At 48.6% G+C, this 27328-nt stretch overlaps 1 protein-coding gene across 1 annotated transcript; it reads left to right on the forward strand.

The window, feature by feature from the left end:
* Positions 1–1252: 1252 nt before the first annotated feature.
* EI90DRAFT_3055589 (peptidase S8/S53 domain-containing protein) lies at positions 1253–3115 on the forward strand. Its single transcript, XM_039060153.1, has 5 exons — positions 1253–1480; positions 1516–1604; positions 1650–1780; positions 1831–2114; positions 2190–3115. The coding sequence occupies exons 1-5, from the start codon at positions 1352–1354 to the stop codon at positions 2856–2858; spliced, it is 1302 nt and encodes a 433-aa protein (XP_038916864.1). The 5' UTR covers positions 1253–1351; the 3' UTR covers positions 2859–3115.
* Positions 3116–27328: the final 24213 nt, after the last annotated feature.

Below are 27328 nucleotides of genomic sequence, written 5' to 3' on the forward strand. Positions count from 1 at the left end.
TGTAAACACCACTTACACACGAACCCTCACAGAACAAGTGAGGAACACCAAAGACATACAACCTTTGGGTCAAAATTCATTTTCGACAAACTCCACTACTTTTCTCCCTGCGATACCCATGTATTGCCGTTTACTTCAAAGTGATGGCCCACACTCACTTATTCCCTAAACCCTTTCTCTCTCCTTCACCGACATGTACAAAAATCGCCCACTTTAAAGTGGCAACAACAAAACACTCATTGATAATTTCAAACTCAATGTAAACCAATTCCTAAAACATTATTTTCTTCACCATCAACCTTGTATGCATCGCAAATGCAACGCAAGGGGGGAGAATGTCAGGGCAATAGCCCCGAACCCTGAGCCACATGTAATTAGATACATATAGTCATATGGGTAAGCGGGAACCTCCGGGTAACTGCTTACACACTACCGTAAAATACACACACTTGTATCACTTACAGCTCTGTGTGCTGAGCTACCCTGAGACCTCACACATAGGCACCATGGCCTACTAAAGTGCAGCTACAATGGAGATACTGTACTAACATGACCAACAACCTGTCATGCATCATGCTGGCCTCAAGGTCACACTGTAAACCTGGTTTCAGGGTGGCTGTGCAAACTGTAATTCAAATTTCCCTTTTTTGGAAGTAAATACGAAAAATGGCCATTTCCTCATCCAATTCTTTTACATTTAGTTATGATCAACATCCGATAGTATTGCCTTCCTTTTATGGTAAGTTCGCCGGTTGGGTGTCACACCTGCCGGTTCAGTACTTTTTGTCACACTCCGGATGCAACTGCACAGTACATGGCAACCGATAGGAAGAATAACATGACAAGAAGACTAATACATTTGGGTAATCATAAGCGAGATGTGGGAAAGGGGTGATGCATGGTGGAAGATAGTGGTGTGAGAGAATGAGGGATTTTACCTGCATTCTCCCGATCAACCTGGATCAGCTTACAGCTTCTCTCCTTCCAGCATAGGGGGTCAGGGTAGCCAGATAGGCCATGCCCTGACACCTTCAGGCCCTTGCATACTCAGTGCACCAGAGCATCAGTGCAGCTACTCAGATGGTTGAACACTATCTAAGAAGGTTGGTTGACCAGCAATCCCCACATACCATTTTATATTCATTGGGTCACGAGTAGTAGGTGTCCTCCGACTGGTATGGTTCGGATCCTGGTTGATTAGCCTGATCAATCTGCGGATCAATCCGATCTGGTAGGAGCCCTAGTTTTGAGTTCACAGTTTGATTGAAAAATATAACAACAACTGCGGGAAGATTCAGGTGAGGTCTTAGCCGATGGCAATGTTGATGGTGACCAGGCTTGCAAGAGTGGCATGTTCGGCCACTTCAGGCGGCGGTCGCCGGTTATTCCCGGGACCAACACCAGGTCGCGCGTTGCGCGGACCAAGGCAAAAACCGGGTTTCACATTGTGCTGATACACTATATATATGGACGTCTCTCAGTCTTCCTTGTGCTCTCACCTGTTGGCCAATGAAGTTCTCAACCATGGTCATTCCCATTGCTGTATTCGTTTTCACTACCACAATGGCCCTTGCTGCTTCTGTTCGTACCAAGCCGAGGGTCCAGTAAAGCCCGACTCGTACATTGTGTATGTCTAACACACGGCATAGCATAATACTGGCTGACTCATTGCTTAGTGTGCTGAAATCTGGTGAAGATATGGAACATCATATCGAAGGTATCACTCGGATATCCGGCCGGAGCCCTGGGTCAGAATTTTCAATCAATCACCGGTATGAAAGTAAGTTGATATTGGGGAATTTCGCCTCGAAGATAGGCTAACTATCGTAGTGCTCAATGGCTACTCTGCACATGTAACTGGAGCATCGCTTTCTCGAATTTTCAGTTGCCCCGAAGTTGAATATGTCGAAGCTGACGCCATAGTTTCCATTTACGATGGCCTCCATGAAGTGAATGAGGGGCTTGTGACAGAGGTCAACGATGTCCCAGCCGAACTAAGGGATGACCCAGGCGAACTCGGAGGACGCGCCTCTAGGAAGCCAGTGGAGATTATATTGGGAGATTCCGGTATCGACCGTAAGCACCCCTGGTTTCTGAACAGGGACGGACGACCCGTATAATTGGAGGTGTTGTGCGTATCTCTTTATGCACTGTAATACATGTTCACCCATATCTGCTTGTGAGTGCAGGCCGTTGATGATGGTGACGCCTTCGTAGATTTCAACGGTCATGGCACAATGGTGGCCGGGAGAGCAGTGGGGAACATTTATGGCGTGACGACCTGGCCCACCATTTTTTCGATCAAGGTTTTCTCCAAATCAGGCACAGCACCGACGACCAACGTAATCGCAGCCGTCCAGCTCGCTTGCGACCGATTTGCCTCCACCAGATTCCATACCATCTTCATAATATCCTTCGCCACCGAGTTTGATCGCATTCTTAATAAGGTCGTCAATGATGCCGTCAGGAGGGGTTTGCACATTGTAGTCCCTGCAGGGGACCACAACATAAACGTAAAAGAGAGTGTCAGTCCTGCTACCGCTGTTCGCGCTATCGCCGTTGGAGCTATTGAAAGCTGTGGTCCGACTCGGGTTGCATCGTTCTCCAACTATGGACCTGCGGTTAACATTTTTGCCGAAGGCACCAGTGCTCTCGTTCCTTTAAACGGCGGCGGGTGGGGGACTGCGAGTGGCACTGCGATGTCAGCTGCATTGGTTGCGGGTCTGTTAGCCGATCGGTTAAGTCACCAGGATAATCTGGTGTCGCCTCGTCAGCTAAAGCAGGACTTAACGAGCCATGCTATCAAAGACGTTCGGGATCCAACTGGAACAAACAAGTGGAGGGCAGTACGCTTCTAATTCTATTGAAATAGAACAGTGCTGCATGACCTGCTTCACAATCTTTCCCCTGTGCTTTGCCCGCTTCTTGTACTCAGTCATTTGTGTTTCTTTCATTTTCCTGTTACTCTTTAGCAGGTGTGGATGCACACGGTGAACCCTACAAAAATGTGAGGGACCTGAACGTCGGCAGAGGCCGGCGATTGAGTTCAAGTGGTTAAGAGACTTAAGCTAATCAGAAGTCGCTGAACCAAGTCGAACTCGGTATTACACTAGAGGGCGTAAAATACAAGATCTCTGTCTTTTCTATCTACAAAGTGTTCTGGCTTATATGCGATTTTCTATCCTTATGAAGCCATATATAATAAAGGGAACAATAAAAATAAATTTAGAACCTGCACTTACAACATAGTCTAGTTGTTCTTTGGAGCTGAAGAGCTCGCCCCAGCCACTTCTTCAGTGGTGCCATCCAAATGCTCTGTCTGTAGCGCTGCCATTGAAAGGCCATTCATATGGCTAATAATGCTCAAAAGTGAAAAGGATGCCAGCATTACAAGTTTGGGGGGGCAACCGATGGCACATATTCCGTGTTCACAAAGAGATTGTTGGGGTCAATTGGCATGTTGCCTGTGTTCATGAATGGGTAGGGAGTCGGGGTTGGAGTTGGTTCCACCACTAGGTCCCGCATTGTCAGTGCATTGTTTGGTAGGCCTTGTCCCAACATCACGGTATTTGTCTTGTCCATGCACACCGCATCGAGTGTAAGGACCTCCGCAGTGGGGTGGATGTCAGGGCATACCTGCCCGACCCGGGCTGACCCGGACCCACTCTACCCTGCCCCTCCTTCATCAGGAAATTGTCGCGGTCAACTTTGGACACTTCTGATGATCCTGTTGCTTCTAATACAATGAAACTGGCCGAATTGACCAATTTCCCAAAGCATTTTAGTAAAGGTGTCACGTTTCAATTCAGTTCAGAAGTGAACTCAATTGTTTTCAAACCATTTGAAGTGAAACCCTGAGGACCTTTTGCTGATGTTCTCTTTCTTCTCTCTCTTTCCATCCATCCATCCTTTTCCTTCTACCATGGACAACTTCTTGTCAGGGACATGTCCGGGGTCGAAGGGGCCCAGGTGTAACGCCCAGCACTGAGGCCGTTGTGGGGTGTGGAGCAGGCATGTGTACTGATGGGCCTGATGTGGGACAACGGTCCCTGGCCACTCAGACTGAAGTGGGAACTGTGAGAAGAAGGTTACTTCTTCGGTTTCCACCCCAGGTACCTTTATGTACATGCGGCTTGGGTCACATGAGGTTTGCCATGTCACCCTGCATACAGCTGCAGTCATCTGGGTGTCCCCATGGGGGATCCTGAGGGCATGTGCTGCATGCACACGTGCTGGGTTGCTGTCATATCCATCCATGGCCATCATCTTCCACTACCTCCAATCCTTCTGGACTACTCTTTTTTTTTTTTTTTTTTTTTTTTTTTTTTTTTTTTTTTTTTTTTTTTTTTTTTTTTTTTTTTTTTTTTTTTTTTTTTTTTTTTTTTTTTTTTTTTTTTTTTTTTTTTTTTTTTTTTTTTTTTTTTTTTTTTTTTTTTTTTTTTTTTTTTTTTTTTTTTCTCTTTCTTCACTAACCTAGAGCTCCCATATTCCGCAATCACCTCCAACTCCCTCGATGGTCACCACCCCCTCTTTTCAATATAACCTATGCCTCCCTAAGTATGGAGCCCCAAAGGCCTCCAGACAGCTCCAACGTCCACTAGCGCACTCCTGCCCCCACTGGGCAATTCACTTGCTTGCCCTGCAAGTCTACCTTTGGGCCTATCCCTCCTTTCCATTTCTGGGTTATTGTCAGAGACCAGGTCAAGACAAAGGAATGTCTCCATGGCAGAGGGCTTCGGCCTCAGCGACTTATGCCAGGAGCACTGTGCCAAGTAACATGTCTGTGCCCTAACTTACTAACTGGCAACCAGAACTGAAGGGGTGTCATGGCTGTGCATTCCGGCCCATTCCCTGCCTGTCCCGACACCACCTGAGCCCATTCCCACTACACAAGCGCAAGCGCGAGCCCCAACCTCAGCCCTATCCTCCCTGAGGACACCCTGCTCACTCCCCCACTTGCCCCTAGGCTCCCCTGCACCTGGCCGACTCCCCCACAGCCACACCAACCTTCCCACCCTGAGTCTGCCTCTGGCACCGTGCCCAGCATGACTCCTCTACCCCACCCACTTGGCCCCTACAGGGCCGCTACCATTCCCGTGCCCGACTCCGGCCCAACTCCGAGTCTGGTGCTGCTACAATACCATCACCGCTATCATGGCCCTACACTCCTTCCGTTATTTATCTGTTATTGTTTGTTTTGACCCTCAGTCATTGCCAGCCGCTGTGCGGCCAACCCCGCTCCTTATTCATGTTTGCTTCCGGACCCTTCGGCCTTCGGCCCGGGTCCGCTTCCATTCATTCTTTCTCCCTATATATATCCTGTATGATACCCCATTGTACCTTAGCTCTAATATCAATTTGACCATGACCTCTAAGTCCTGACCCCAACAAGGCAACCCCAGTAAGTCTGAAATGAGGGCCAAGAGACAGCTAGGGGGCACAGTGCTCCTTTAGAGTCGCTGAGGCCAAATGCCCTACCCTTGGGCCTTGTTCGCAGCATCACAGCCATCGCGGCCTATAGCGGCCTGCAACGGTGACCTTTGGTGCTGACCCCGGACCAGTGTCTGACAAGGGGGTAAACTCTAGTCGATTTTATTACTGAGGTGTAACCTATGTACAAGTTGAGTATATATAGTTACAACGAGGGCAGGCCCGCAAATGGCAGAGCCAAGCGGAGTGGAGCTAATGGGGTTAAACATTAGCCGATTGAATATTACCGACAAGTCAGGTTATGGGGTTATTGGAGTGGTAGGTGATAACCCAGAAACAGAAAGGAGGGATAGGCCCAAAGGTGGGCTTGCAGGGCAAGCGAGTGTATTGCCCAGCGGAGGTGGGAGTGCGCTAGCGGACGTCGGAGCTGTCCGGAAGCCTTTGGGGCTCCATACTTAGGGAGGCATAGGTAATAAATTGAAAAGAGGGGGTGGTGACCATCGAGGGATACTGAGGTGACTGCGGAATGCAGGAGCTCCAAGGTTAGTGAAGAAGGAGCAGAGGTAGTCCAGAGAGATTGGAGGTAGTGGAAGTCGATGGCCATGGATGGATATGACAGTTATCACCTGCCATTCTGCTAACTCTGTAACCCGACTCGTTGGTAATATTCAGTCAGCTAATGTTTAACTCCATTAGCTCTGCTCCGCTTGGTCCTGCCATTCATGAGACCGCCTCACTGTAACTGTTGTGGAAATGAGAATTTCCATTTTACACTCTTATGGGTTCTGTATCATGTGATTTATATAGTAATATAGTTTAACCAATCAATAATTAACCAAAAACCCACTGTGCTAACATCTGTTACACCACATGTCAAACCATCTGTGAAACCACCTGTAAACCATTATGTCCAACCCCCTTCCCTATTCCTGTGCCAGAATGGACGAAAATGGGCACTTCCGGCCCCATTTTTGTAACAGTAACTATATACTTAACTTGTAGATAGGTTACACTTCAGTGATAAAATCGACTAGAGTTGATCCCCCTTTTTAGTTCTCGTTGCCAGTAAGTAAATTAGGGCACAGACATGTAACTTGGCACAGTGCTCCTGGTCTGAGTCACTGAGGCTGAAGCCCTCCACCATGGAGACAACTCCTTCATCTCGCTTCTGGTCTCTAACAGTTGCACCATGAGGCTGTCTAGGTTGTCCAGGGCTGGGTGTGTTGTGTGTGCATTGCAGGTGGGTCAATAATACATAGATATGGGGAAAGGTCATCCATGTAGATAAAGATAGAAGAAAGAACAAAAGGAACAAAAGAACAAAAGGACAGAAGGAAGAACAAGAAATGAGGAACCGTGATGAAGGGTGAGGAATAAAGGTGAGTGGGATACCAGGTCAGGGCAGGTGGAGCCAGGTCAGGCGGGTGTGCCCTGACACTTCTGTCATATCCATCCATGGCCATCACCTTCCATCACCTCTGGTCCTTCTGGATTGCCTCCGCTCCATCATCACTGACCTCAGAGCCTCCAGTTTCTGCAATCCCCTCTGACTCCCCTGATGGTCACCACCCCCTCATTTCAATATATTACCTACACCTCCCTAAGTATGGAACCCCAAAGGTCTCCGGACAGCTCTGATGTCTGCAAGCACATCCCCACTTCCACCAGGCAACTCAGTTGCCTTCCCTGCAAAGTCTACCTTTGGGCTGATCCCTCCTTTCCACTTCTGGGTTATAGCCCATCATCCTGCTAACCCGGTAACTGTCAGGGCAATAGCCCTGAACCCCGAGCCACATGTAATTAGATACATATAGTCACATGGGTAAGTGGGAACCTCTGGGTAACTGCTTACACACTATCATAAAATACACACTCTTGTATCACTTACGGCTCTGTGTGCTGAGCTACCCTGAGACCTCACACTTTTTTAAGTGTATGAGGTGTGTTTTACAACACAACCCACAAAAACTCATCAATCTTAACATCTGACTTGGTAGTGCCAATGGCACCTAAACATGCCCACAAGGGCAGGGTTGTGTCTGCAGCGACACTAAAAAGAAACGAGCAGTTCATTAAGAAACTGCAATCTCCCATCATGGGAGATTCAAATCAACAGCCATCATCAGACAACGACGAGGATCAACATGATCCGGTAATAGCAACCACCTCAGGGCTGGCCCCTGAAGGTTTTAGAAACTTACATGGAGTAAGTGTGGGGCCCAATACCCTTAGAACTCCACAATATACCAATCTAACCCAAGCTGGGGAAGATCTCCTCACGAGGTGATTGACTTGCACAATAAATGCGTAAGCACTGAACGATCAGCCCAAAAAGTTGATCAGATAGAGTCGCAGGAAACTCCAGGGCCCAACTATCCCCTGGAGTCCTCCCCCATGTCCCCAAGTCAAGCCCCAAAGGCAGACAAAGGAAAACAAAGGGAAGAGCCTCCATGTTGGCTATCCCAAAAACTACTGGACTTGCTCCAGGTTCCGTCCGAATGGAGGACGGAAAGCAAAGACCAACTTCTTCTCAGGCTTCCAGCCTGAGAAGGCACGAAAAAATGGCCTGAGAGCAGGATCTCCCAGAGCATGGAAGCTCCAAAAGAACTTCCGCTGTTTACACTACCCCATGCCATGCCAGACAAGGCAAGGTTGCCAACCTCGGAGGAGGTCTCCAAGATAATGAAGAGCAGGCAAACTGAAATGAGGGAGTTCGCTGAGGAAGCCTTACAGAAAAGTAAGGAAAAACCAGCAAACAGACCCCTCTATGAAAGGGAAGCACCCTCCGCAATGGCCTCGCCCAAACAAAGCGAGTGTGGAGTGTTCACTCCAAGAACCCCTTCTGGAACCCCCAGAAGTGGCAATGTCAACTGGGGAGAGTCACTGCTCGCCCAACCAAACTTCCTCCTGGAAAACCAGGAATCATGCATAATAAATGCGATAAACTTGATCCAAAAAAAGATTGAGGAAACAAACCACAATAGTACGGCTTGTCTAGAGATAACTCTAGAAAGAATGGCCAAGGCAATTGACGCATTGACTGAAAAAATCAGCAAGCAAACGGACTTGCTGAAGGAGATAAACTTCTCATAAAATAGTGAGGAAACAAAAAAATACCCCTGGACCACGGGCCAGGACAAAAATAGAACTCGTGAAAAATTCACAAAAAGAACCACCAGTGAAAGCACACTGGAGTATCATCAGCAACTCAACAGAGATGCTAAGGAGATCCTTCTCCCAAGGATAGGAGAAGACGATGCTGAAAGAAGGCATTGTTCAGAAATTAGGAGGAGAATTGGCATGTACCAAAGGTTCAGCCAAACGTCCACTTACGATGGACCTCTCGAACAGAGAGGTAACTCAACCACACTCTCTCAAAACAATGAGAGAATCCAAATACAACTTCAGGCGAATTCTCCTGAAACCAAAGAAACGCTGCAAGGAAGATTTCCCCCAGCAAAAACCCCCCAAAGGAGAGATCTCCATTGGATAGCGACCCTGCAAAGGCAGGGGAGCAAGAGGAGTACCTGGAGAAATGGTATGAAAAGGCCATAAGAATGGCCGAAGTGAGAATACCCACTCCCTACCCAGAGGGAGTGAAGCCTGAAGCCCTAAAAAATGGGCTGGCTTTCCCTGACAAGAAATGGTCAGGGGAGAATGACATGGAATCGTTCTGGCAGTGGTTCACAGAACTACTGGGATTCCTCGCTTCGCAAGGATGCAAAGGTCCCCAATTCAACAAAGTCCATCTGGACTGCTTGATTCGTGGATTAGGGGGACCCGTGTTCGACCTCGGAATAAGACTCCGAGATGAAACTCTCCTCAGAGGAGATGAGGGCATGTTCCTCGAAGTTCTCAACATATTGATGAGAACCTTCATTAAAGCCTCTGCCACATTGAATGCGACAAAGAAGTACTGCAATGTTAAATATGAAGCCTAAAACAGTTCTACCTAGAACTGTCTAAAGCAGCGTCCCAGATGGTGACACCGCCAGACCAGGCATCCTTCAATGCCAGGTTCCTAAACTACATTCCCCTTGAATGGAAGAGGGAAATGATCGCTCATGATAGAATCAGAGCGGACTTCTCAAATGAGGGGATGTTAAAAGCAATATCTCGTGTAGATGAGATAATCGATTGGCTGAAGATGTCTTCAGCCTACAAATTGGGATATTATACCCGAACAACTACCACAGCAACCACGAGCTGCAGTAGAGCCCTCCCATCAGGAAAAAAGGCCAAAGAGCCGAAACCCAGATGGAAAGAGGATACACCCTCGAAAAACTCGAGGAAAACTGACCAAAAGTCAGTTCCAATTTGCAGCAGATGCGGCAAAATAGGGCAAACGAAAGATTGCCCAAGTGTCATATCCATGCATACCTGATCCCGAACCGACTTCTGGACCTCCATCTTCACCACCTCTGGAGTCCTACCCTATCGCTGTCCATTCTGATATTCACCTTCGTGTCAGGGAACACACCCTGACTAGCCTGGACCCGGACCCACGTCCGGACCCGCTTCCACCCACCACGCTTCCCGCACGCACGCACGCACACTCCATGCGCTGCATGCTCCGGGCCCGGTTCCTACCCCTTCATGTGACTTCCGGGTATCCCCGGAAGTTTTGCTGATATTGTGGCCACTGTGGGAAGGTGAGAAGTTAGCTTCCTTCTCATCTCCATTCGCTCTGATACTCTTGGACTGAACATCACTCCTCTCACTCCTCCTCTTCCTCCTCATGACACCTCCACCTTTCCATCACCCTCCTACCCTTCTCCCATCCACTCCGATACTCACCTTTGGACCTGACACCTTTCCTCTCCTCCACTCCTCTCTCCTTTCCTCTCTCCTCTCTCTTCCCTCTGACCCTCTTCCACCGACCCTCTGCTAAGTTATGACCTTCTGCCACTGTCCCGTACCCCATACTCGGACTACGCTCGTACCTTCGCTCCGAGATTCCGTCATAGCTGTCAGGGCACAGCCCTTGACCCCACTCACCCTCAGACACCCTCACCCTTCTCCTAACCACCCTCTCTCCACATTTCCCCATTCCCCTTATCCTTCCCCCCACTGTTTCACATAATGACACGTGTGCGCGAACCCATGGGAACGTTCTGGCGAGCAGCTCACCAGAACTTTCCCACGGGTCACACCCGTTATGGAAGTCAGCAGCAAGCGGGAACTGTATAGTTCCTAGGTCCTTTTGTGTCGGCCTCACAGGGGCTGAGAAGCTTACCCTTCTTCTCAGCTCATTCCCTGTGAAGGCTGAGGCCAGTCCCCTCAGCGACTTTGAGGAGTTAGCACCTGGGGAGAGTACCCCAGCTTCCACACCCGGCCTCGCCCTCTGGCCACTCCCAGCTGGGGTCGGGATCCTGACAATAGCTCCAACCTCGGACTTTGACTCCACCTCGGCTTTAGTCCATTGCATTGGTGACCTCATACTACATAAACACCATTGCCAATATTCCTCAGACTTTCAACCCTGCCTCCATAACCTCTGTAAGCTCTGCAACCTCCGAGCTCCACAGATCATCTTCGGCACTTTCGCTGCTTGTAATGTATCTCTTGCATTTTCCCCTCATCCCTATTTGGACTGCTGCTTCTTCCCATTCTAGCCAGTTAGTCATCATCCCCACTTCACCTCACCCTCCTGCCCCTCTGGGCCTCGCCCTCCCTATCTCCTTTCGGATGTACTACAGGTTCTGCCCTATGACCTTCAGTACCGCTCCACTTCCACCATCCCTTTGTGTTTGTTCCGATTCGGACTCCCTTTGTTTCCCTTGTGCTTTCACCCTCTCCATTATATATTGGTGCTTGTACATACTCGTTTTGGGCCCTTAGTCTAAAATCGACCTGAAATGCCCCCTAGAGACTTCCTGCTTGCCTTCTATGAAATTAAGGACCAAATGGACAAACAGTAATGGCACAGTGCTCCACTTGAGTTGCTGAGGCCAAGGTCCCTCCTTGCTAAGTCTCCGGTTCCCTTCCGGAATCGTCTGCCCTCACCCAGTTCTAACACCAAGACACAATGCAATGAGCGATGAAAAACCAAGGTGCATAGCCACCATGGAGATCCTGAACGCATCAGAAGAGGAGTTGGAAGACTCATCAGACGAAAAACCAGAGAATGACTCTGGTAACTCCGGAGCATCAAGCTTTGAAGTAGAGGACCCATACAAAGGACCTCAATACTCACCTGACTCAGAGGGTGAGGAAGTCAACGTCGGGACCATAAGGATGGGCCTGATGTCAGTTGTCGATTATGACAACATAAATTATAAAATCAAACTGGCTGTAGCATGCCAGTTAGAAAACATGGCAGATGAAAAAGTTGCTGAAGCCTTGGTGGAAGCACCAAGAAAAGATGCCTTGGGGAAATACACCAAAGTACCCAAGGAAAACAAGGAGAAAGGGAAGAAGGACCAAAAGTCCATTGAAACCCAGACCCCCTTGTTTGATGCGAAATTCCGCATCTCAAAAGATGCAGGAAAATACCCTGCAAATGGACTGCTCTCAACAAAGAGAACACTGACGGCTCACATAAAAATAGCAGGCATAAAAGCCTATGCGCTATTCGACAGTGGAGCCAAAACGGACACTATATTGCCGGACTTCATCCATGCAGTCCACATCCCAATTCTCCAATTGGAGAACCCAGTCATCCTTCAAATGGGGATGAAAGGAACAATATCACAGATCCTGTTTGGAACAAACGTGGATGTTGAGATCAACAGCCACATAGAAAAACACTACTTCACATCAATAAATACGATGCCATATTTGGCGCCCCCTGGTTAAACAAAAAACCAGGTAAGCTTAGACTTCCGGTCCCACAAAGTGAGAATGGTGAACAAGGGCAACATAGATACCCTTGGAGTCAGTGAAGACCATGCAACAAGATCACACAGATGGAAAACTCAAGCAAGAGCCTGAGAACAACCAAAAAAGAAGCCCCCCTGACAGGGAGGCAGGATTGAAACACACCTCAGGGTAATCGAAAGAAAGTACCCTGAAGGTTGGCCCAATCCTAGTCTGGAAGGACTAGAACTTCCAGACATACCACATCTGGAAGGTCTCTCCATGAACAACCCTGAGTTCGAAATACTCAGGGAGTGGTGGAGAGAGAAATTCGAAACCGTAATGGCACCAGCGCCATTAGAAATGCCTCCCTTGAGGGAGGTGAACCATTGAATCCTGTTGAAGGATCCAAACAAGAAATTTCGGGAAAACACCCTGAGATGTCCTGCAGCACTGCAGGAAGCACTAGTGACCAAAATAGATTGCTATGTAAAAGCAGGATGGTGGTATCCCACGAACAGCGAGCGAGCATGCCTGCTGCTGTGTATCTGCAAAGCAGATGGATCTTTGTGCACGGTAATAGACCTGAGGAATCATGACTCAAACACGATCCTTGACATCACACCAATGCCAGACATGTGACTGATCCAAGAATCAGTTGCTGTCAGGGCACACACCCTGACTAGCCCGGACCCGGACCCATGTCCGGACCCGGACCTGGACCCGCATGTGCACCTCCACCCTGCATGCTCCACATGCTGCATGCTCCGGGCCCGGTTCCTACCCTTCATGTGACTTCCGGGTATCCCCGGAAGTTTTCGCCATATTGGGGCCACTGTGGGAAAGTGAGAAGTTAACCTTCTTCTCACTTTCTTACCCACAGTAGGCAAGTGTAGCCTACTTTCTATTTATCTATACACTTTCTTACCCACAGTAGCTATGCCCTGAGATGGGCTGTGTTTACAGGCCAGACTGTGGACTGTAGAGAGGGGTCATGGGGACCCGGGGTCCGTCCCCTGACAGTCGCCAGAGCAACATACCAATCCAAGATTGATATGTCAGACGTTGTAGGCAGGCACAGCCAGTACCATGCAAACGAGCTGATTATCACGATTCTACCACCGATGTCAAGCACCCCACCCCCGAAACACATCTACCATTGTTCCATATACCCCTTCCACGTTTTCTATATTTTTTCCGATTTTTTCAAGCCATTCCTGACCACGGACAACCATCAGTTTCCAAATTGGGCAACTGTCACCTGCATATTCCGCCGCTTCCTCTGTATCTCCATCAATTCTCCACCGATCCGGACGAATTTGGTATCGTTGGAAAGCCCTTGTCAACACAAGTCGAACAATGTTACGAGCGACGGATTTGGCTCAGCGGTTGTTCCGATCGCCATGGTTCCTTATTTCCTTAACAACATCAATATTTCTTTGATATTGCTTTTTTCTTATTTGTTCCTTGTGGATCTGTTGCCGTCCTAAACCCGTCGGATCATTCGGATTTCCATGTATTTCTTTCATATTTATAACTGCCTCTTCCCTGTATTTACAAAAAAAGAGGACTCCCCCAACAGAGAGAGGTGCTCCCAAACGAACATGAAGTTCTAGCAGACGTTACCAGCACCCAGAGCGGCGAATACGAAGCCAAACAGGCTCAAGACACAGTGTAGGGACAGAGTTCCCATTAGTTTGATTTCTAGTGAGATTTACGAGATTTATCATTTTTATCACATCGCACCCGGACCATTTCTCCTCCCCCCTTCCTCTTCATCCGAACCTCCCCTGAGCATTCCCAACTCTGTGGCCCCCTCTCTTTCTCGTTAGGGTGGTAGATCCCTTGCCCCCTTACAACAGCTCAAGGAAGGCAGAGGTAGTGGCGTAGCGCTTGGCACTAGCAGCCCGGATGGCGGCGGGGCAGTAAGACCATATAGTGGGCAGCCCTCACTTGGGTCTACATCCCTGTGTGGCTTCTTAGGCTGAAGTGGGAAATGTATTGTTATTAGGGTGGGAAGCTAGACTAAACTAGGGTACTTGCCTGAAGCGGGAAATGAGAAGAAGGTTACCGCAGGTGGCTCCGCAGGTGGCTCCGCAGTCGATCCCGAGTGTTGGAGGGGAAATACAAGTAGGAGTGTGCGGCGCATCCAGCATTGGGGTGCCCCTATGGGGTGCTCAGCGTTGGGTGCGTCCGTGCTACAAGTGTAGGAAAGAAAGAGAGGTTGTCTGTATAAGGATAGAAAAAGAGAAGAAGGAAAGGAGAGAAGATGAGAGGATGAGACAAAAGGAAAGGAGGTGGCGGCAGTGGCAGCGTGCCCTGACAATAATCTGGAAAAAATTCCAGCCATTTGCTCCAATCCTAGATGTTCTAGGAAGCCATGTGGATGAACAAGGCATCCACACTCAAGTGGATAAAATGGAAAAAATCCGCAACTGGCGAGAGCCAGTAGACCACACAGGAGTCCTAAGATTCCTGGGAATGGTAGAATATCTATCGATATTCATGCCAAACATCAGTGGTTACACAGGACCACTGCAGACAATCTGCTCAAACAAGCAGACATTCAGGTGGACACCACTCCACCAGAAATGCTTTGACGAGATCAAATATCTAGCATGCAGGGCTCTCATCCTGAAGCCCATCCAGTGGAACCCACCGGAAAGCCTCTCAGAAGAAGAGAGGACCAAACTCCATGTCTGGGTCATAACAGATGCATGCCCAGCAGGCATGGGCACACTAATTGGACAAGGTGAAAAGTGGCAGACTTGCCACCTGGCCGCATTCATGTCCAAAAAGTTCACCAACACACAACGTAGGTACTTCACCTATGAGCTCAAGGCACTGGGCATCCTTGAAGCACTCATGAGATGGCAAGATGATCTCATGGGAGGCCGTGAATTCACAGTAATCACAGACCACAAAGCTTTGGAATATTTCAAAGCGAAAAACCACAACTCAGGTAGACACCTGAGATGGCTGTCAAATCCATACAATCCCGACCTCCGCTCCAGGCTCCCAGAACTCCGAAACTGACTCCGGAGCCCTACTTCCCTTCCGTCACCTTCTCCTTGCCAACTCCCAAGAGGTTATCCCACCTCCGGCTCTGACACCACCTTTGGTCTGACTCTGGGACATCCTAGTTCCGACCTCAACCTCGACACCTTCCAGATGAGCATGCAACATCTATGCTCCCGACTCCGGACCTCCGCTCCGGAATCCCGTTTGCGTCTCCGTCTCCGGAACCTCCGGTCTTAGCTCCAACCTCGGACTTTGACCCCACCTCCGCTTATATCCATTGTATTGATTAGCTCATTCCATTTAATTATGTTTGCCAATATTCCGGAGTTTAACTTCCGAGTTCGGACTTTCCGGACTTATGTCGGACCTTGCAACTATTGCATTGCTCCATTCAATTCCCCTATACTCCCTCATTCCTATTTGGGCTGCTGCTTCCTTTCTATTCAGTCAGCTAGCCATTCCCCACTCCCAACCTCCTTCCTTCCTCCTTGGGCCTTGGCCCTTCACTCCTCCTTTGGGAAACACCATTGAGTCAAACCCTTGACCCTCGGTGTTGTTCCTCTTTCCAGCTCCCTTTGTCTCCTTTCGTCCTACCCTCACTCCTTTTGATTCCAGACCCCTCCTTATATACAATGTACATAGTAACTTGTAACCTCAGTCTGAAATCGACCTGAAATGCCCCCTAGAGACTTCCTGCTCACCTACTGTGAAATTAAGGACCAAATGGACAAACAGCAATGGTACAGCGCTCCACTTGAGTCGCTGAGGCCAAGGTCCTTCCATGCTAAGTCTCCAATTCCACTCCGGAGTCGTCTGAATCCGCTGTCAGGGTCGTGCGTGCTCGCAACGAAGGATGCCCCAGAAACCTAATTGATATCAAAGCTGGGGGACATGCCCATCCCAGCACACGGTCATATATACATGATAGAGGTGGCAACTAGTCAACTAGCTAATAACCGGTAGTATCGGATCAAGAATGATAGAAGATCATGCAGTGTCATAACCAACAGCTGCAGATCGGATCAGATCGGAGATGAAGAAGACGAAAAGAAGAAGAAGCTGATGGAGATACGGGTCATGTGGCAATGTGCTACTTACGCTAGCGACCCGAAGGCGTGCCCTGACATCTGCCTGTTCTAACAATGGCAAGCCTTCTTCGCAAGCTTTAATTGCGAAATAAAATACGTGGAAGGCCACAAGAACAAAGTGGCAGATGCACTCTCACAGTACTATGACTCGTCAACAGACAAGGATCTGCATTTTGACGACTACATGTCGGTGGACATCCATCTGGACAAAAATGTATCCCTGACAGAATCGAGGAATACAAAGAACTGCTGCTAAGCAGTACCCTGAGTAAAAACTCAGAGAGAAAGAGACTCACAGCAATATGTGTGAGAAATACCCTAGAGGAAGCTCTAGGGGGGAGCACCCAAAACCTGGAAGAAATCATAATTCCAGAAGAGAACCTTTGAAAACAATTCAAAGGAAAAGACCTCATTGAGGCAATAAAATCTGGATACTTGCAAAGCCAGATCCACTGGGAAATCCTAGAGAACTGTCAGGGCACATACCCTGACTTAGCCCGGACCTGGACCCGCGTCCGGACCCGCTCCACTTCCCGCGCACTTCCTGCGCCGCACGCTCCGCGTGCCGCATGATCCGACCCCGGATCCCACCTCATGTGACTTCCGGGTATCCCCGGAAGTTTTCGCCATATTGGGGCCACTGTGGGAAAGTGAGAAGTTAACCTTCTTCTCACTTTCTTACCCAGCAAGTGTAGCCTACTTTCTATTTATCTATACACTTTCTTACCCACAGTAGGTTATGCCTTAGGATAGGCTGTTTACACACAGGGCTGTGGGCTATAGAGAGAGGGGTCATGGGGACCCAGGGTCCATCCCCTGACAAGAACCCAGGGAATTTCAAAAACTTCTCCATAAAAGATGGGCTGATAACCTGACTTGGAGAAGGAGGAACGACCCAAATCGTAGTCCCGAAAGGGAACTACGAAAGGAAGTCCATTCGAGGAATAATCCTCGACAATATCCACGAAACACTTGGACACTTAGGATCCAAGAAAACAGTGGAAACCCTCCATCAATACTTCTGGTGGAAGTCGATGAGGAAGGATACCCACAAGTTCTGCAGGTCTTGCGGAACTTGTCAAACAACAAAGGAAAGCACCAGGAGAAATCCCGGACTGCTTCACCCACTCCCGACCCTGGAGACACCATGGTTGTCAATAGCCATGGACTTCACAGGTCCATTCCCAACAAGCTTGGGATATGATTACCTCTGGGTAATCACAGGTTGACGTCCAATGTCCACCTAATTCCAATAAAAACAACAATGAATGCATTAGAACTAGCATTCATATTTCTTCGTGAAGTTGCAAGACTCCATGGTCTACCACACTCAATCATATCAGATCGAGACTCAAAATTCATGTCAAAATTTTGGTGCGAACGACACTGAATACTCGGTGTGCAGTTGAAATTCACAACTGCATTCCACCTGCAAGGCAACAGCCAAGTGGAAAGAATGATACAAAAAGTAGTACAAATACTATGCGCAATGGTTAGACCAGATCAACATGACTGGGCAGCGAAACTGTTGATGGCAGAATTCGCAATCAATGTGAGCTTGAACACATCAACAGGATTTGCCCTGTTCAAATTAATCTATGGCCATATGCCAAAGATGTGCCTAATACCCAGGAGTAAACGACTCTGCCCAAAAGGTGAAGGAAAACCTCATGGCAGCACACAATTGTGCTGCTCAAACAATCCAGGTGAATAAGAAAAGATGCCCGGACCCACCTTCAAGAAAAGGCAAGCTCACATACTTATCCATGGATAAGCTGAACCTACCCAAAGGGAGGGCAGGAAAACTAAAGCCCTTATACATAGGGCCTTACAAAATTCTGGAAACATTTCCAGAGACGTCAAACTATGTCTTGCCACCACAACTTGAACAATGTGGAATCCACCCAAGATTCCACATATCCCGGCTTGTACCTCACAAGCCGAATGACCAAGAAATCTTCCCAAATAGGGAAGTAAACATATTCTACGATTTCAGGGAAGACCCCGATTGTGAAGCAGTAGTTCACAAAATCTTAAACCACGCATGGGTTCACAACAAACTCTGGTTTAAGGTTAAATGGGAGCTAGGGGACACCACATGGGAACCCCTAGGAAATTGCAATGACCTCATCCACCTGGACGAGTACCTCACATTACAAAATGTGAGGGAACCAGAAAACCTCCCTATCAAAGAAGACAGGGAACTCTCAGCACCACTATGCCCCCAAAAACGGAGGTGGAGGAAGTAAAGCCGAGGGACAATGGCCCACAGCCAAGAGCGTGGGAAAGTTCTGGGCAAGCAACTCACCCGGACAGCCAGACCATGTACTAGAGATCACATGGGCCAGGCAAGTAACTCACCTAGACCACATGAACCACAGGCTCATGTGTAAAAGCACACACAACTGCGGCAAATCCCACGCATGCAAGAACAAAAACCCCTCCCACCACCACGAGAAACATAACGACGAAATGTCGTTCTCTGGGGGAGGCAACCCTTGGTTCGATCCAAACAAGCCACCGGACATCGAGATACGACAACCCAGGGAGCAAGGCTCCCCAGAACAACAACAACACCAGGCACAGATAAGTGTCATGGACTACACAACACACGTGGCACAAATGAGTGCCGTGAACCAACAACCATCTGCATTGCCAATGGGCACCGCATAGCCCCAGCCTCCTCAGAGGGGCTTCCAACCATACGCAGTGCAAACTGCACTGATGGTGCAACAAGTGCCATTCCAGGGGCAGCATTTGCTGCTGCAGCCCCAGGTATGTATACTCCCCAGGGAACTCCCTGGCCAGATCAACCCCTGGATTGGCCAATTCAGCCCAGGTCCAACAACACCCCAGCCAAATGCAGGCTGGGAATTAGCTATCGCATCAGCAGTAGCTGCTCAGACAGGTCAGCTCTGTGAGGAGCTGAAAGAGATGAAGTCCCTCGTAGGAGGGAGACGAGGGAGTGACAGCGACTCCTCGTCCAGACCATCCAAATGGGCACATCTGATAACTCGAGGGTGTCAGGAGATGCCTGTGACCATTGTGCCCATTGTGCCCATTGGAGGTGCAAATACAACAGAGCATGAAGAGATGCCAAGGGCATCTTTGACTCTCTGAAAGACACAGAGAGAGAGGTCAATCTCCAAAAGAGGGAGATTGAATTACTAAAACACGAGCTCAGAGAGGCATGCGCACTGGCAGACCTCGCTGCCAAACCCATTATGATGGGGGCCTCCCAGGTCAGGGGGAGGGGATATGGTGCCGGGGCACTGACCATCCTGCCACCCTGTGGGCAGGTGACCCTGTCCAGGTTGCATAAGGGCCTGCCCTCAGAAGGGCAAACCCATGTTGAGGGGAAGAAAGAGAGTGGTAAGCAACCGACAGCAGACCCTAAAATGGGGACCACTGCCAGAGGTGGTGGGCCACTGAGTACCTCAGCACCCTATGGGCAAGCTACCCTGCAGGGAAGTGTCCACATGTTATATGAGACCGCTGAACTCAACGAGTTCAGCAAAGTCGAAGTTCCAGTTGACATGACAATCGACCCCAACTTCTCCATGAGGAGAATAGTGGGGTCAGAAGTGGTGCACAACGCCGCATACACTTGGTGGACAAGCATGAGTGGGAAAGAATTCATACACTGGTACGAACAGGCCGAAGCCACCTTCAAAAGTGGCAAGGTACACAGAATCCTTTGCAAAAAAGCGAAGGAAACCGAGAAATACTTCTTGGGACTCCTGAGTATTGTAAGACTTGTGGAGGAGTATAATTCCCCGGAGAACAAGGGAAAAATCTCCTGGGAAAGTCTAGGCAAAGCTGCCTATATAAAGTCCCAGTTCAAACCACTCAGGACTCCTGAGGAACGTGCCACAAGAACTGCTGAGCAGGAAGTGAAAGCTTCCACCCTTCCCCATGGGAAGAATGGTAGACCTACCGTACTCCACACCTGAGCCAAGTAGCTCAGGAACACAACAACCCGCTCCCACCCAGGGAGCACCCACTTCGTTGAGCCCACAGCTTGACATCGTAGCCCAGGCTATGTCATCGCATCTGACACAGCAATTGGATGTCCAGATGTCAGGGACTGCATGTCAGTTCACAACGATAAGGGTGTTCCTGAGAATACTAGTCATTGTTAACGCTGAGGTGCCACCCTCAGTGGAGATAGAGGTAATATACATGGGTACTGCTACCCACTAGAGTGTGGCTACAACGAGATAGAAGATAACTGATAGAATGATGACATGAAAAGATAGCTATTCATTCGGATAATCATAAGCGAGGTGTGGGAAAGGGGTGACATGTGGACGGAAGATAGAAGTGGGATGCTAAGCGAGAGCTAAGCGAAATTACCTGCATTCTTTGGATCACTCCGGATTGTCTTACAGCAACTCCCTTCCGGCATAGGGAGTCAGGGTAGCCGGTTAGGCCGTGCCCTGACACCAGATGAACAACCCAGAGGAAAACCCTCCTCTGGGCAATAACTCCACCCTTGAGGAAAGGGAAAGTGACATGGTAATACACCATCAAGGCACCCGTGAAAACACCTTCCCCAACTCAAGGCCCTGCACACAATATTGTATGCGAGGAACCGCAAGTAACAATTGCAGAAATCTCTACTTCATCAAAAGACCCACATCCACCACCACTCATGTGTAAACACCACTTACACATGAACCTCATGGAACAAGTGAGGAACACCAAAGACATACAACCTTTGGGTTGAAATTCATTTTCGACAAACTCCATTACTTTCCTCTCTGTGATACCCATGTATTGCCATTCACTTCAAAGTGACGGCCCACACTCACTTATTCCCTAAACTTTTTTTCTCTCCTTCACCAACATGTACAAATTGCCCACTTTAAAGTGGTGACAATAAAACACTCATTGATAATTTCAAACTCAATGTAAATCAATTCTTAAACTTTACTTTCTTCACCATTAACTTTGTATGCATCGCAAATACACAAGGGGGAGAATGTCAGGGCAATAGCCCCAAACCCTGAGCCACATGTAATTAGATACATATAGTCACATGGGTAAGTGGGGACCTCTGGGTAACTGCTTACACACTACCATAAAATACACACTCTTGTATCACTTACGGCTCTGTGTGCTGAGCTACCCTGAGACCTCACAGTAACCCGACTCATTGGTAATATTCAGTCAGCTAACCTGTAAACTCCATTAGCTCCATTCTGCCTGGCCCTTGCCATTTATGGGCCCCACCTTCCTTACTCCCTTGTAACTATATATACATAACTTGTAGATAGGTTACACCTCAGTGATAAAATCAATCAGAGTTTCCCCCTCTTCTAGTTTCCTTGCCAGTCAGTAAATTAGGGCACAGACATGTTACTTGGCACAGCACTCCTGGTCTAGTAACTGAGGCCGAAGCCCTCCACCATGGGGATGTCTTCTTCATCCCAGATCTGGTCTCTGACAACTTCCTTGTATCAATGTACCATTGACTTGCAGTGCCCACTCCCAGGCACACCAGATGACCTGGGTGCATGCCCATCTCCCACCCATGGCAGACACCCTTGGGATCTCCCATGGAGACACCTGGATGGATGTGGCTGTGTGCAAGGATGACATGGCATCCTCCATGTGACCTTAGCTGCATGTATATAAGCACAGCTGAAGTGGGAACCAGAGAAGCAGCCTTCTTCTCACCTTTCCCACATTGGCAAGTACCTCAGTGTAGCTTAGCTTTCCTTTTGATGACCATTCACCTTTTCTAAGTGGCCAGGGACTACTATCCCACATCAGGCCATCAGTATGCATGCCCAATCCACACCCTGTGAGACCTCCAGTGCTGGGCACTACACCCAGGCCTCCTCTACCCCAGACACATCCCTGACAGTGGTGCCCACTCTCAGCTGGGGTAGGGAGATGTAGGATGGAGCAGTGGATGTGTGAACCTGCTAGGGGAACTGATGACCATGCCAGAACTTAAGATGGCCTGCTGTCACAGCAACAGGTGTCAGGGACAGCTCTGAAAGCAGTGAAGTCCCAGTGCAGGGGACTCAATGGGACAAATAGCGGCTATGCATAGTGGTGGTCCCATCACAGGGTGAGCATCCCTGACCACTTAGTCTGAAGTGGGAAAGTGAGAAGAAGGCTCCTTCTTCTGTTCCCACCCCAGGTGCTTGTCAGAACATGACAAAAGGGAACGAGTGTGTCTGGACCTTTCCCTGGAAGGGAGGCCAGAGGTAGTGGATAAGCAGAGGGACCGTGGCCTCAGCAACTCAGAGGGGAGCGCTGTGCCAATGTTCAATTATGCTTGCTGTTGGGTCCTTAACTTCAGAATGGGGGGGCACAAACTCTAGGGGGATCTAGTTGTCAATTTTTCACTAAAGTGCCATCAACTATGGTACATGACCTATATACCTAATACAGGACAAATATCGAGCATTGTGGAGTGGGTAAGTGATGGGTGGAATTAGCGACAGCTATTGGGTAATGGGAAAACCTTTGCAGGGTTGGCAGAGGTCCTAGGAGGTCCATAGTAATGTTGGGCAGATATAAATATTAATAGTTTTTTATGATGAGGATAAGGGGTACTGGAGAAGGTATTGGAGATTGGAGGCGGAGGTGGACCATATACTGGAGGGAATGGCAGAGGTGAGGAGAGGATGAACCAGAAGTGAACTGGAATGGTGGCAGAGTAGGTTGGAGGTTGGGTGGAGTTGGTATGGATATGACAGTGCTGTTATATACATGTGGCTAGGGTCACATGGAAGGGGTCATGTCATCTCCACACACAGCTGCACCTTGCTCAGTGTCTCCATGGGAGATCCCAGGGGTGGCCACTGTGTGGGCAGGATGTCAGTGTTACAAAAATGGGGCCGGAGGCACCCATTTTCGTCCGTCCTTAGCACAGGAAGAGGGAAAGGTTGGGAAATAGGGTTCATATGGTTATACAGATGTTATCACAGGCAGTTTAACATTAGTTGTAACAGATGTTAGCACAGCGGGTTTTTTGGTAATTGTTGATTGGATAAACTATATTACTATATAAATCACATGATACAGAACCCATAAGAGTCTAAAATGGGAAATTCCCATTTCCATAACAGTCAGAGTCTGCATGTCTATTCGCAGTGTAGAGAAATCCCTGGGAAACTAGTCGATATCAAAGCTAGGGAGCTAGCCTAGCAGGCATAAGAGCCTTATATACATGAGCTCCGCTAACTCACGAGAGCATGGCTACATTGGGACTACATGGTAATCGATAGAAGTACATACAACATTGAATAGGAAGATAGATGATGTGGACGGAAGGGCGATAATGGGTAGGGGGTGATGTTGTAATGGGTCAATCGCCTAGACTCGAGACAGAGAAGAGGGGGAGGGTTGCAGTGTGCGCAGGTGTGGTTCATGGGGCCGGGTTTTGGTCCTGGGGCGCTACCGGGTCTGCTAGAACCTCAAACAAACACTCACCTATGTCTCTCTTGGACATCAAGGCTGAGTATTACAATGAGAGGGGTCTTAGACATAAGCAACTAGCTCAGAGGGGGCGTTAGGGTCGTGGATGGCATCTTTGACACTTGGATGTAACTCTTTCTTGTCCCTTCACGGGTCTATTCAATACTAACTTGTTATGTACAAGCTATTATCTAGTTTATATGAGTTGAAATGGAATGAATGGCATGGGGGAATGTAAACGGGCCGTTAGGCAACCGTAAATGATGAATATCCAATTGGGAACAAAGGAACAATAAAAGGAACATGAATGAATGGAGAATATATGATAACGGATCCGAAATGGGAATTGTGAAAGTTGACTCCGCAACACTTCGCCACAGCGCCCGCCTATCCTCCCGTCAGCAATCTCCTCGTCTCCAGCTTTCCAACGAGCCCTTATTCGTCCCATTTGGTGCTGTAGTTCTTGAGATGTGGCCATTGACAGGTGCTGTCAAGACCACATGAGAGTCTACTCCGTGCTGAACCATCTGGGTATGGGATTGCCATTCTGGGAAATGCTCCATGGGTAAAGGAGGAAGGTGTGGCATCACTATCGGGTGGAAAAACGGGTGGGTTTTATGTGTGGGTATGGAGGTCTGGAGAGGGGGTGAAATTGGCAGCGTGGTGGGGCATGGGAATTTTGCTTGGGGTTGTTGGGAATGATGGGGAAAATAAGGAAAAATAACCAATGAGTTTATGGAGTGTTGGATAGTGATAGAATGAGCATCAGGAGTGTCAGAGGGTATGTGGTGTATGTTGGTGGCCAACTCCACAGAATCCAACTTTTTGCGGTGCATGGAGTTGTCCCCACAACAACGTTGTAATGGGTCAATTGCCTTGACTTGAGACAGAGAAGAGGGGGAGGGTTGCAGTGTGCATGGGTGTGGTTTGTGGGGCCAGGTTTGGTCTGTGGGTGCTACTGAGTCTGCAAAAACCTCAAACAAACACTCACCTATGTTTCTCTTGGACATCAAGGCTGAGGATTATGACAAGAGGGGTCTTAGACGTAAGCAACTAGCTCAGAGGGGGCGTTAGGGTCGTGGATGGCATCTTTGCCACTTGGATGTAACTTTTTCTTAGTCCTTCATGGGTCTATTCAGTACTAACTTGTTATGTACAAGCTATTATCTATTTTATATGAGTTGGAAATGGAATGGGGGAATGTAAATGGGCTGTTAGGCAACTGTAAATAAGGAATATCCAATTGGGAACAAAGAAACAATCAAAGAAATATGAATGAATGGGGAAAATATGACAATGGTTCCAAAATGGGAATTGTGAAAGTTAACTCCGCAACACTTCGCCACAGCGCCCGCCTATCCTCCCGTCAGCAACCTCCTCGTCTCCAGCTTTTCAACGAGCCCTTATTCATCCCAATTGGTGCAGTAGTTCTTGAGATGTGGCCATTGACAGGTGCTGTCAAGACCATGTGGGGCTCTACACCATGTTGAACCATCCGAGTATGGGGTTGCCATTCTGGGAAATGCTCTGGGGGTGAAGGAGGAAGGTAGAGCATCATCAACGGGTAGAAAAACGGCTGGGTTGTATGTGTGGTTATGGAGGGGGTGAAATTGGCAGTGTGGTTGGGTGTGGGAATTTGGCTTGGGGCTGTCAGGAATGATGGGGAAAATATGGAAAAATAAGGAATGAGTGTATGGAGTGTTGAATAGTGATAGAATGAGCATCGGGAGCATCAGAGGATATGTAGTGCATGTTGGTGGGCAAATTCTGCGGAATCTGGCTTTTTTACTGTGCACAGACTTGTCCCCACCACAACGTGATAGCGATAATAGCGCAATGAATAGTACCTGCATTCTAACTATGTAAATATCTCACACAATCTTGGCTAATGGTTATGTCATTGATATCGCTTAGAGTAAAGGGGGGCCAGATACCCGGCAGTCCCCTGACACAGGAATGCATTCCGTGGGTGTGGCGATAGAGGTGGTGGCATTAGGGTGTAGTGGTACAGGAGTGGCATGCAGTGTTCCTGGGTATGTGGGTGCACCAGTGGTACATAGAGAAAAGGGGAAATTGACTGTAGAACAGAAATAGAGAGAAAGAAGAAAGAAGAGAGAAGGGATGGGAGGAGTGGGGAGCGATGGCAGGGGAAGTGGAGTAGGGCAAGGTGGCACAGGGTGTGGTGCAGGGTCAGGCAGGGTAGCTTCTAGATAGGGAGAATGGAGCATGTGAGACTCAATCATGTTCAGAATCATGTCTGGGAGGTTGTTAGCCTTCACCCATTGTGCCCAATAGTTTGGTTTGGGGCCAGTGATCATGCCACCAGACTCTATCATAGCAAGATGGTGGCATACTGCTGCATAGTCCTTTGATTCCTGTCAGGGCCCGGCCTCTGTCCAGGGGCGGCCCTACCTCAGAACTGGACACTTGCGGTGTCCCAGGCAGCCAAGTGCTGGATCCTACCCCAAGCTCCTTAAACTCACTAAGCGGGGATTGAGTTGTCATGTATATTATGGAAGGTAGCTACAACTTGCCTAAGTGGGGATTGAGTTGAGAAGAAGGGTAAGTTTCCCTATTCCCTGCTTGGCTACTATAAAAGGGAAATGTACTATACAGTTTGTAACATGACTAAGGGTAGGAGCCGAGCATGTTCCCACGATGTGGAAAAGGTGTCACATGGGTTAAGGTGAGTTGCTCGCCTTGACCCACGTGATTTTTCCCGCAGGTTCACGTGCGGGCTGTAGTTGCGAAAGGTGTGTGGAGATGGGAGGATGAGGGAAGTGGGGGGAGGTCAGGGAAGGTGGTTCTGGGGTTGTATGGTCAGGTGTGGTTGCCCTGACAATTCCATGCTGGGTACAATTGTGAATCTGGGTTTTACTTTTGCAGTGAATCCTCTCCTGGGTGGGATGATGGTGTGCAAGTGTGGATTGAACATTGTGGCTTGTCTGTAGTCAGGGGAGGTCAGTATGAGGGGTTGGTGTCAGGGGATGACTCCCGGGTCCCCATGACCCTCCCCTATGGTCCACAGCCTACTGGTGTAACCAGCCCTATCCAGGGCACAACCTACTGTGGGTAAGGAGATGAGAAGGAAGCTAACTTCTCATCTTCCCACAGTGGCCACCATATCAGGAAAACTTCCAGGAATATCCAGAAGGCAGGATCCGGGGCTGGATCATGCGGCACATGGAGCATGCAGCATGGGAATGCACATGGGAAGTGTAGCGGGTCCGGGCTAGTCAGGGTGTGTACCCTGACAGTTGGGTGAACTACAAGTGGGACCTATCGATATTGCCACAATAGATAGTCCTTTTATATATTCAGTTATGTCTGATATTGGAGTATTTTCTTGTTGGTCAATGACTGACATTGGGCCCATTCTTATGGTCCCAACACTGACTTCCTCACCCTCTGAATCAGGTGAGTATTGAGGTCCCTCATATGGGTCCTCAACTTCAAAGCTTGACACTTCAGAGTCACCAGAGTTATTCTTGGTTTATCTTCCAATGAGTCCTCTGACTCTTCTTCTGATAAATGGGCAACTTCCATGGTGGCTA

The sequence above is a fragment of the Cantharellus anzutake genome, assembly GCF_015039405.1.
Source record: "Cantharellus anzutake strain C23 chromosome Unknown EI90scaffold_20, whole genome shotgun sequence".
In the NCBI taxonomy this organism is placed as follows: Eukaryota; Fungi; Basidiomycota; class Agaricomycetes; order Cantharellales; family Hydnaceae; genus Cantharellus; species Cantharellus anzutake.

What these genes read in the sequence shown, in the direction of transcription:
- EI90DRAFT_3055589 (XM_039060153.1), top strand. Translation starts at nt 1,352, where the DNA reads ATGTTCGGCCACTTCAGGCGGCGGTCGCCGGTTATTCCCGGGACCAAC. An exon ending in ATATATATGGACGTCTCTCA is followed by an intron (nt 1,481 to 1,515) that starts GTCTTCCTTGTG and finishes TGGCCAATGAAG; the next exon opens with TTCTCAACCATGGTCATTCC. An exon ending in TGAACAGGGACGGACGACCC is followed by an intron (nt 2,115 to 2,189) that starts GTATAATTGGAG and finishes TTGTGAGTGCAG; the next exon opens with GCCGTTGATGATGGTGACGC.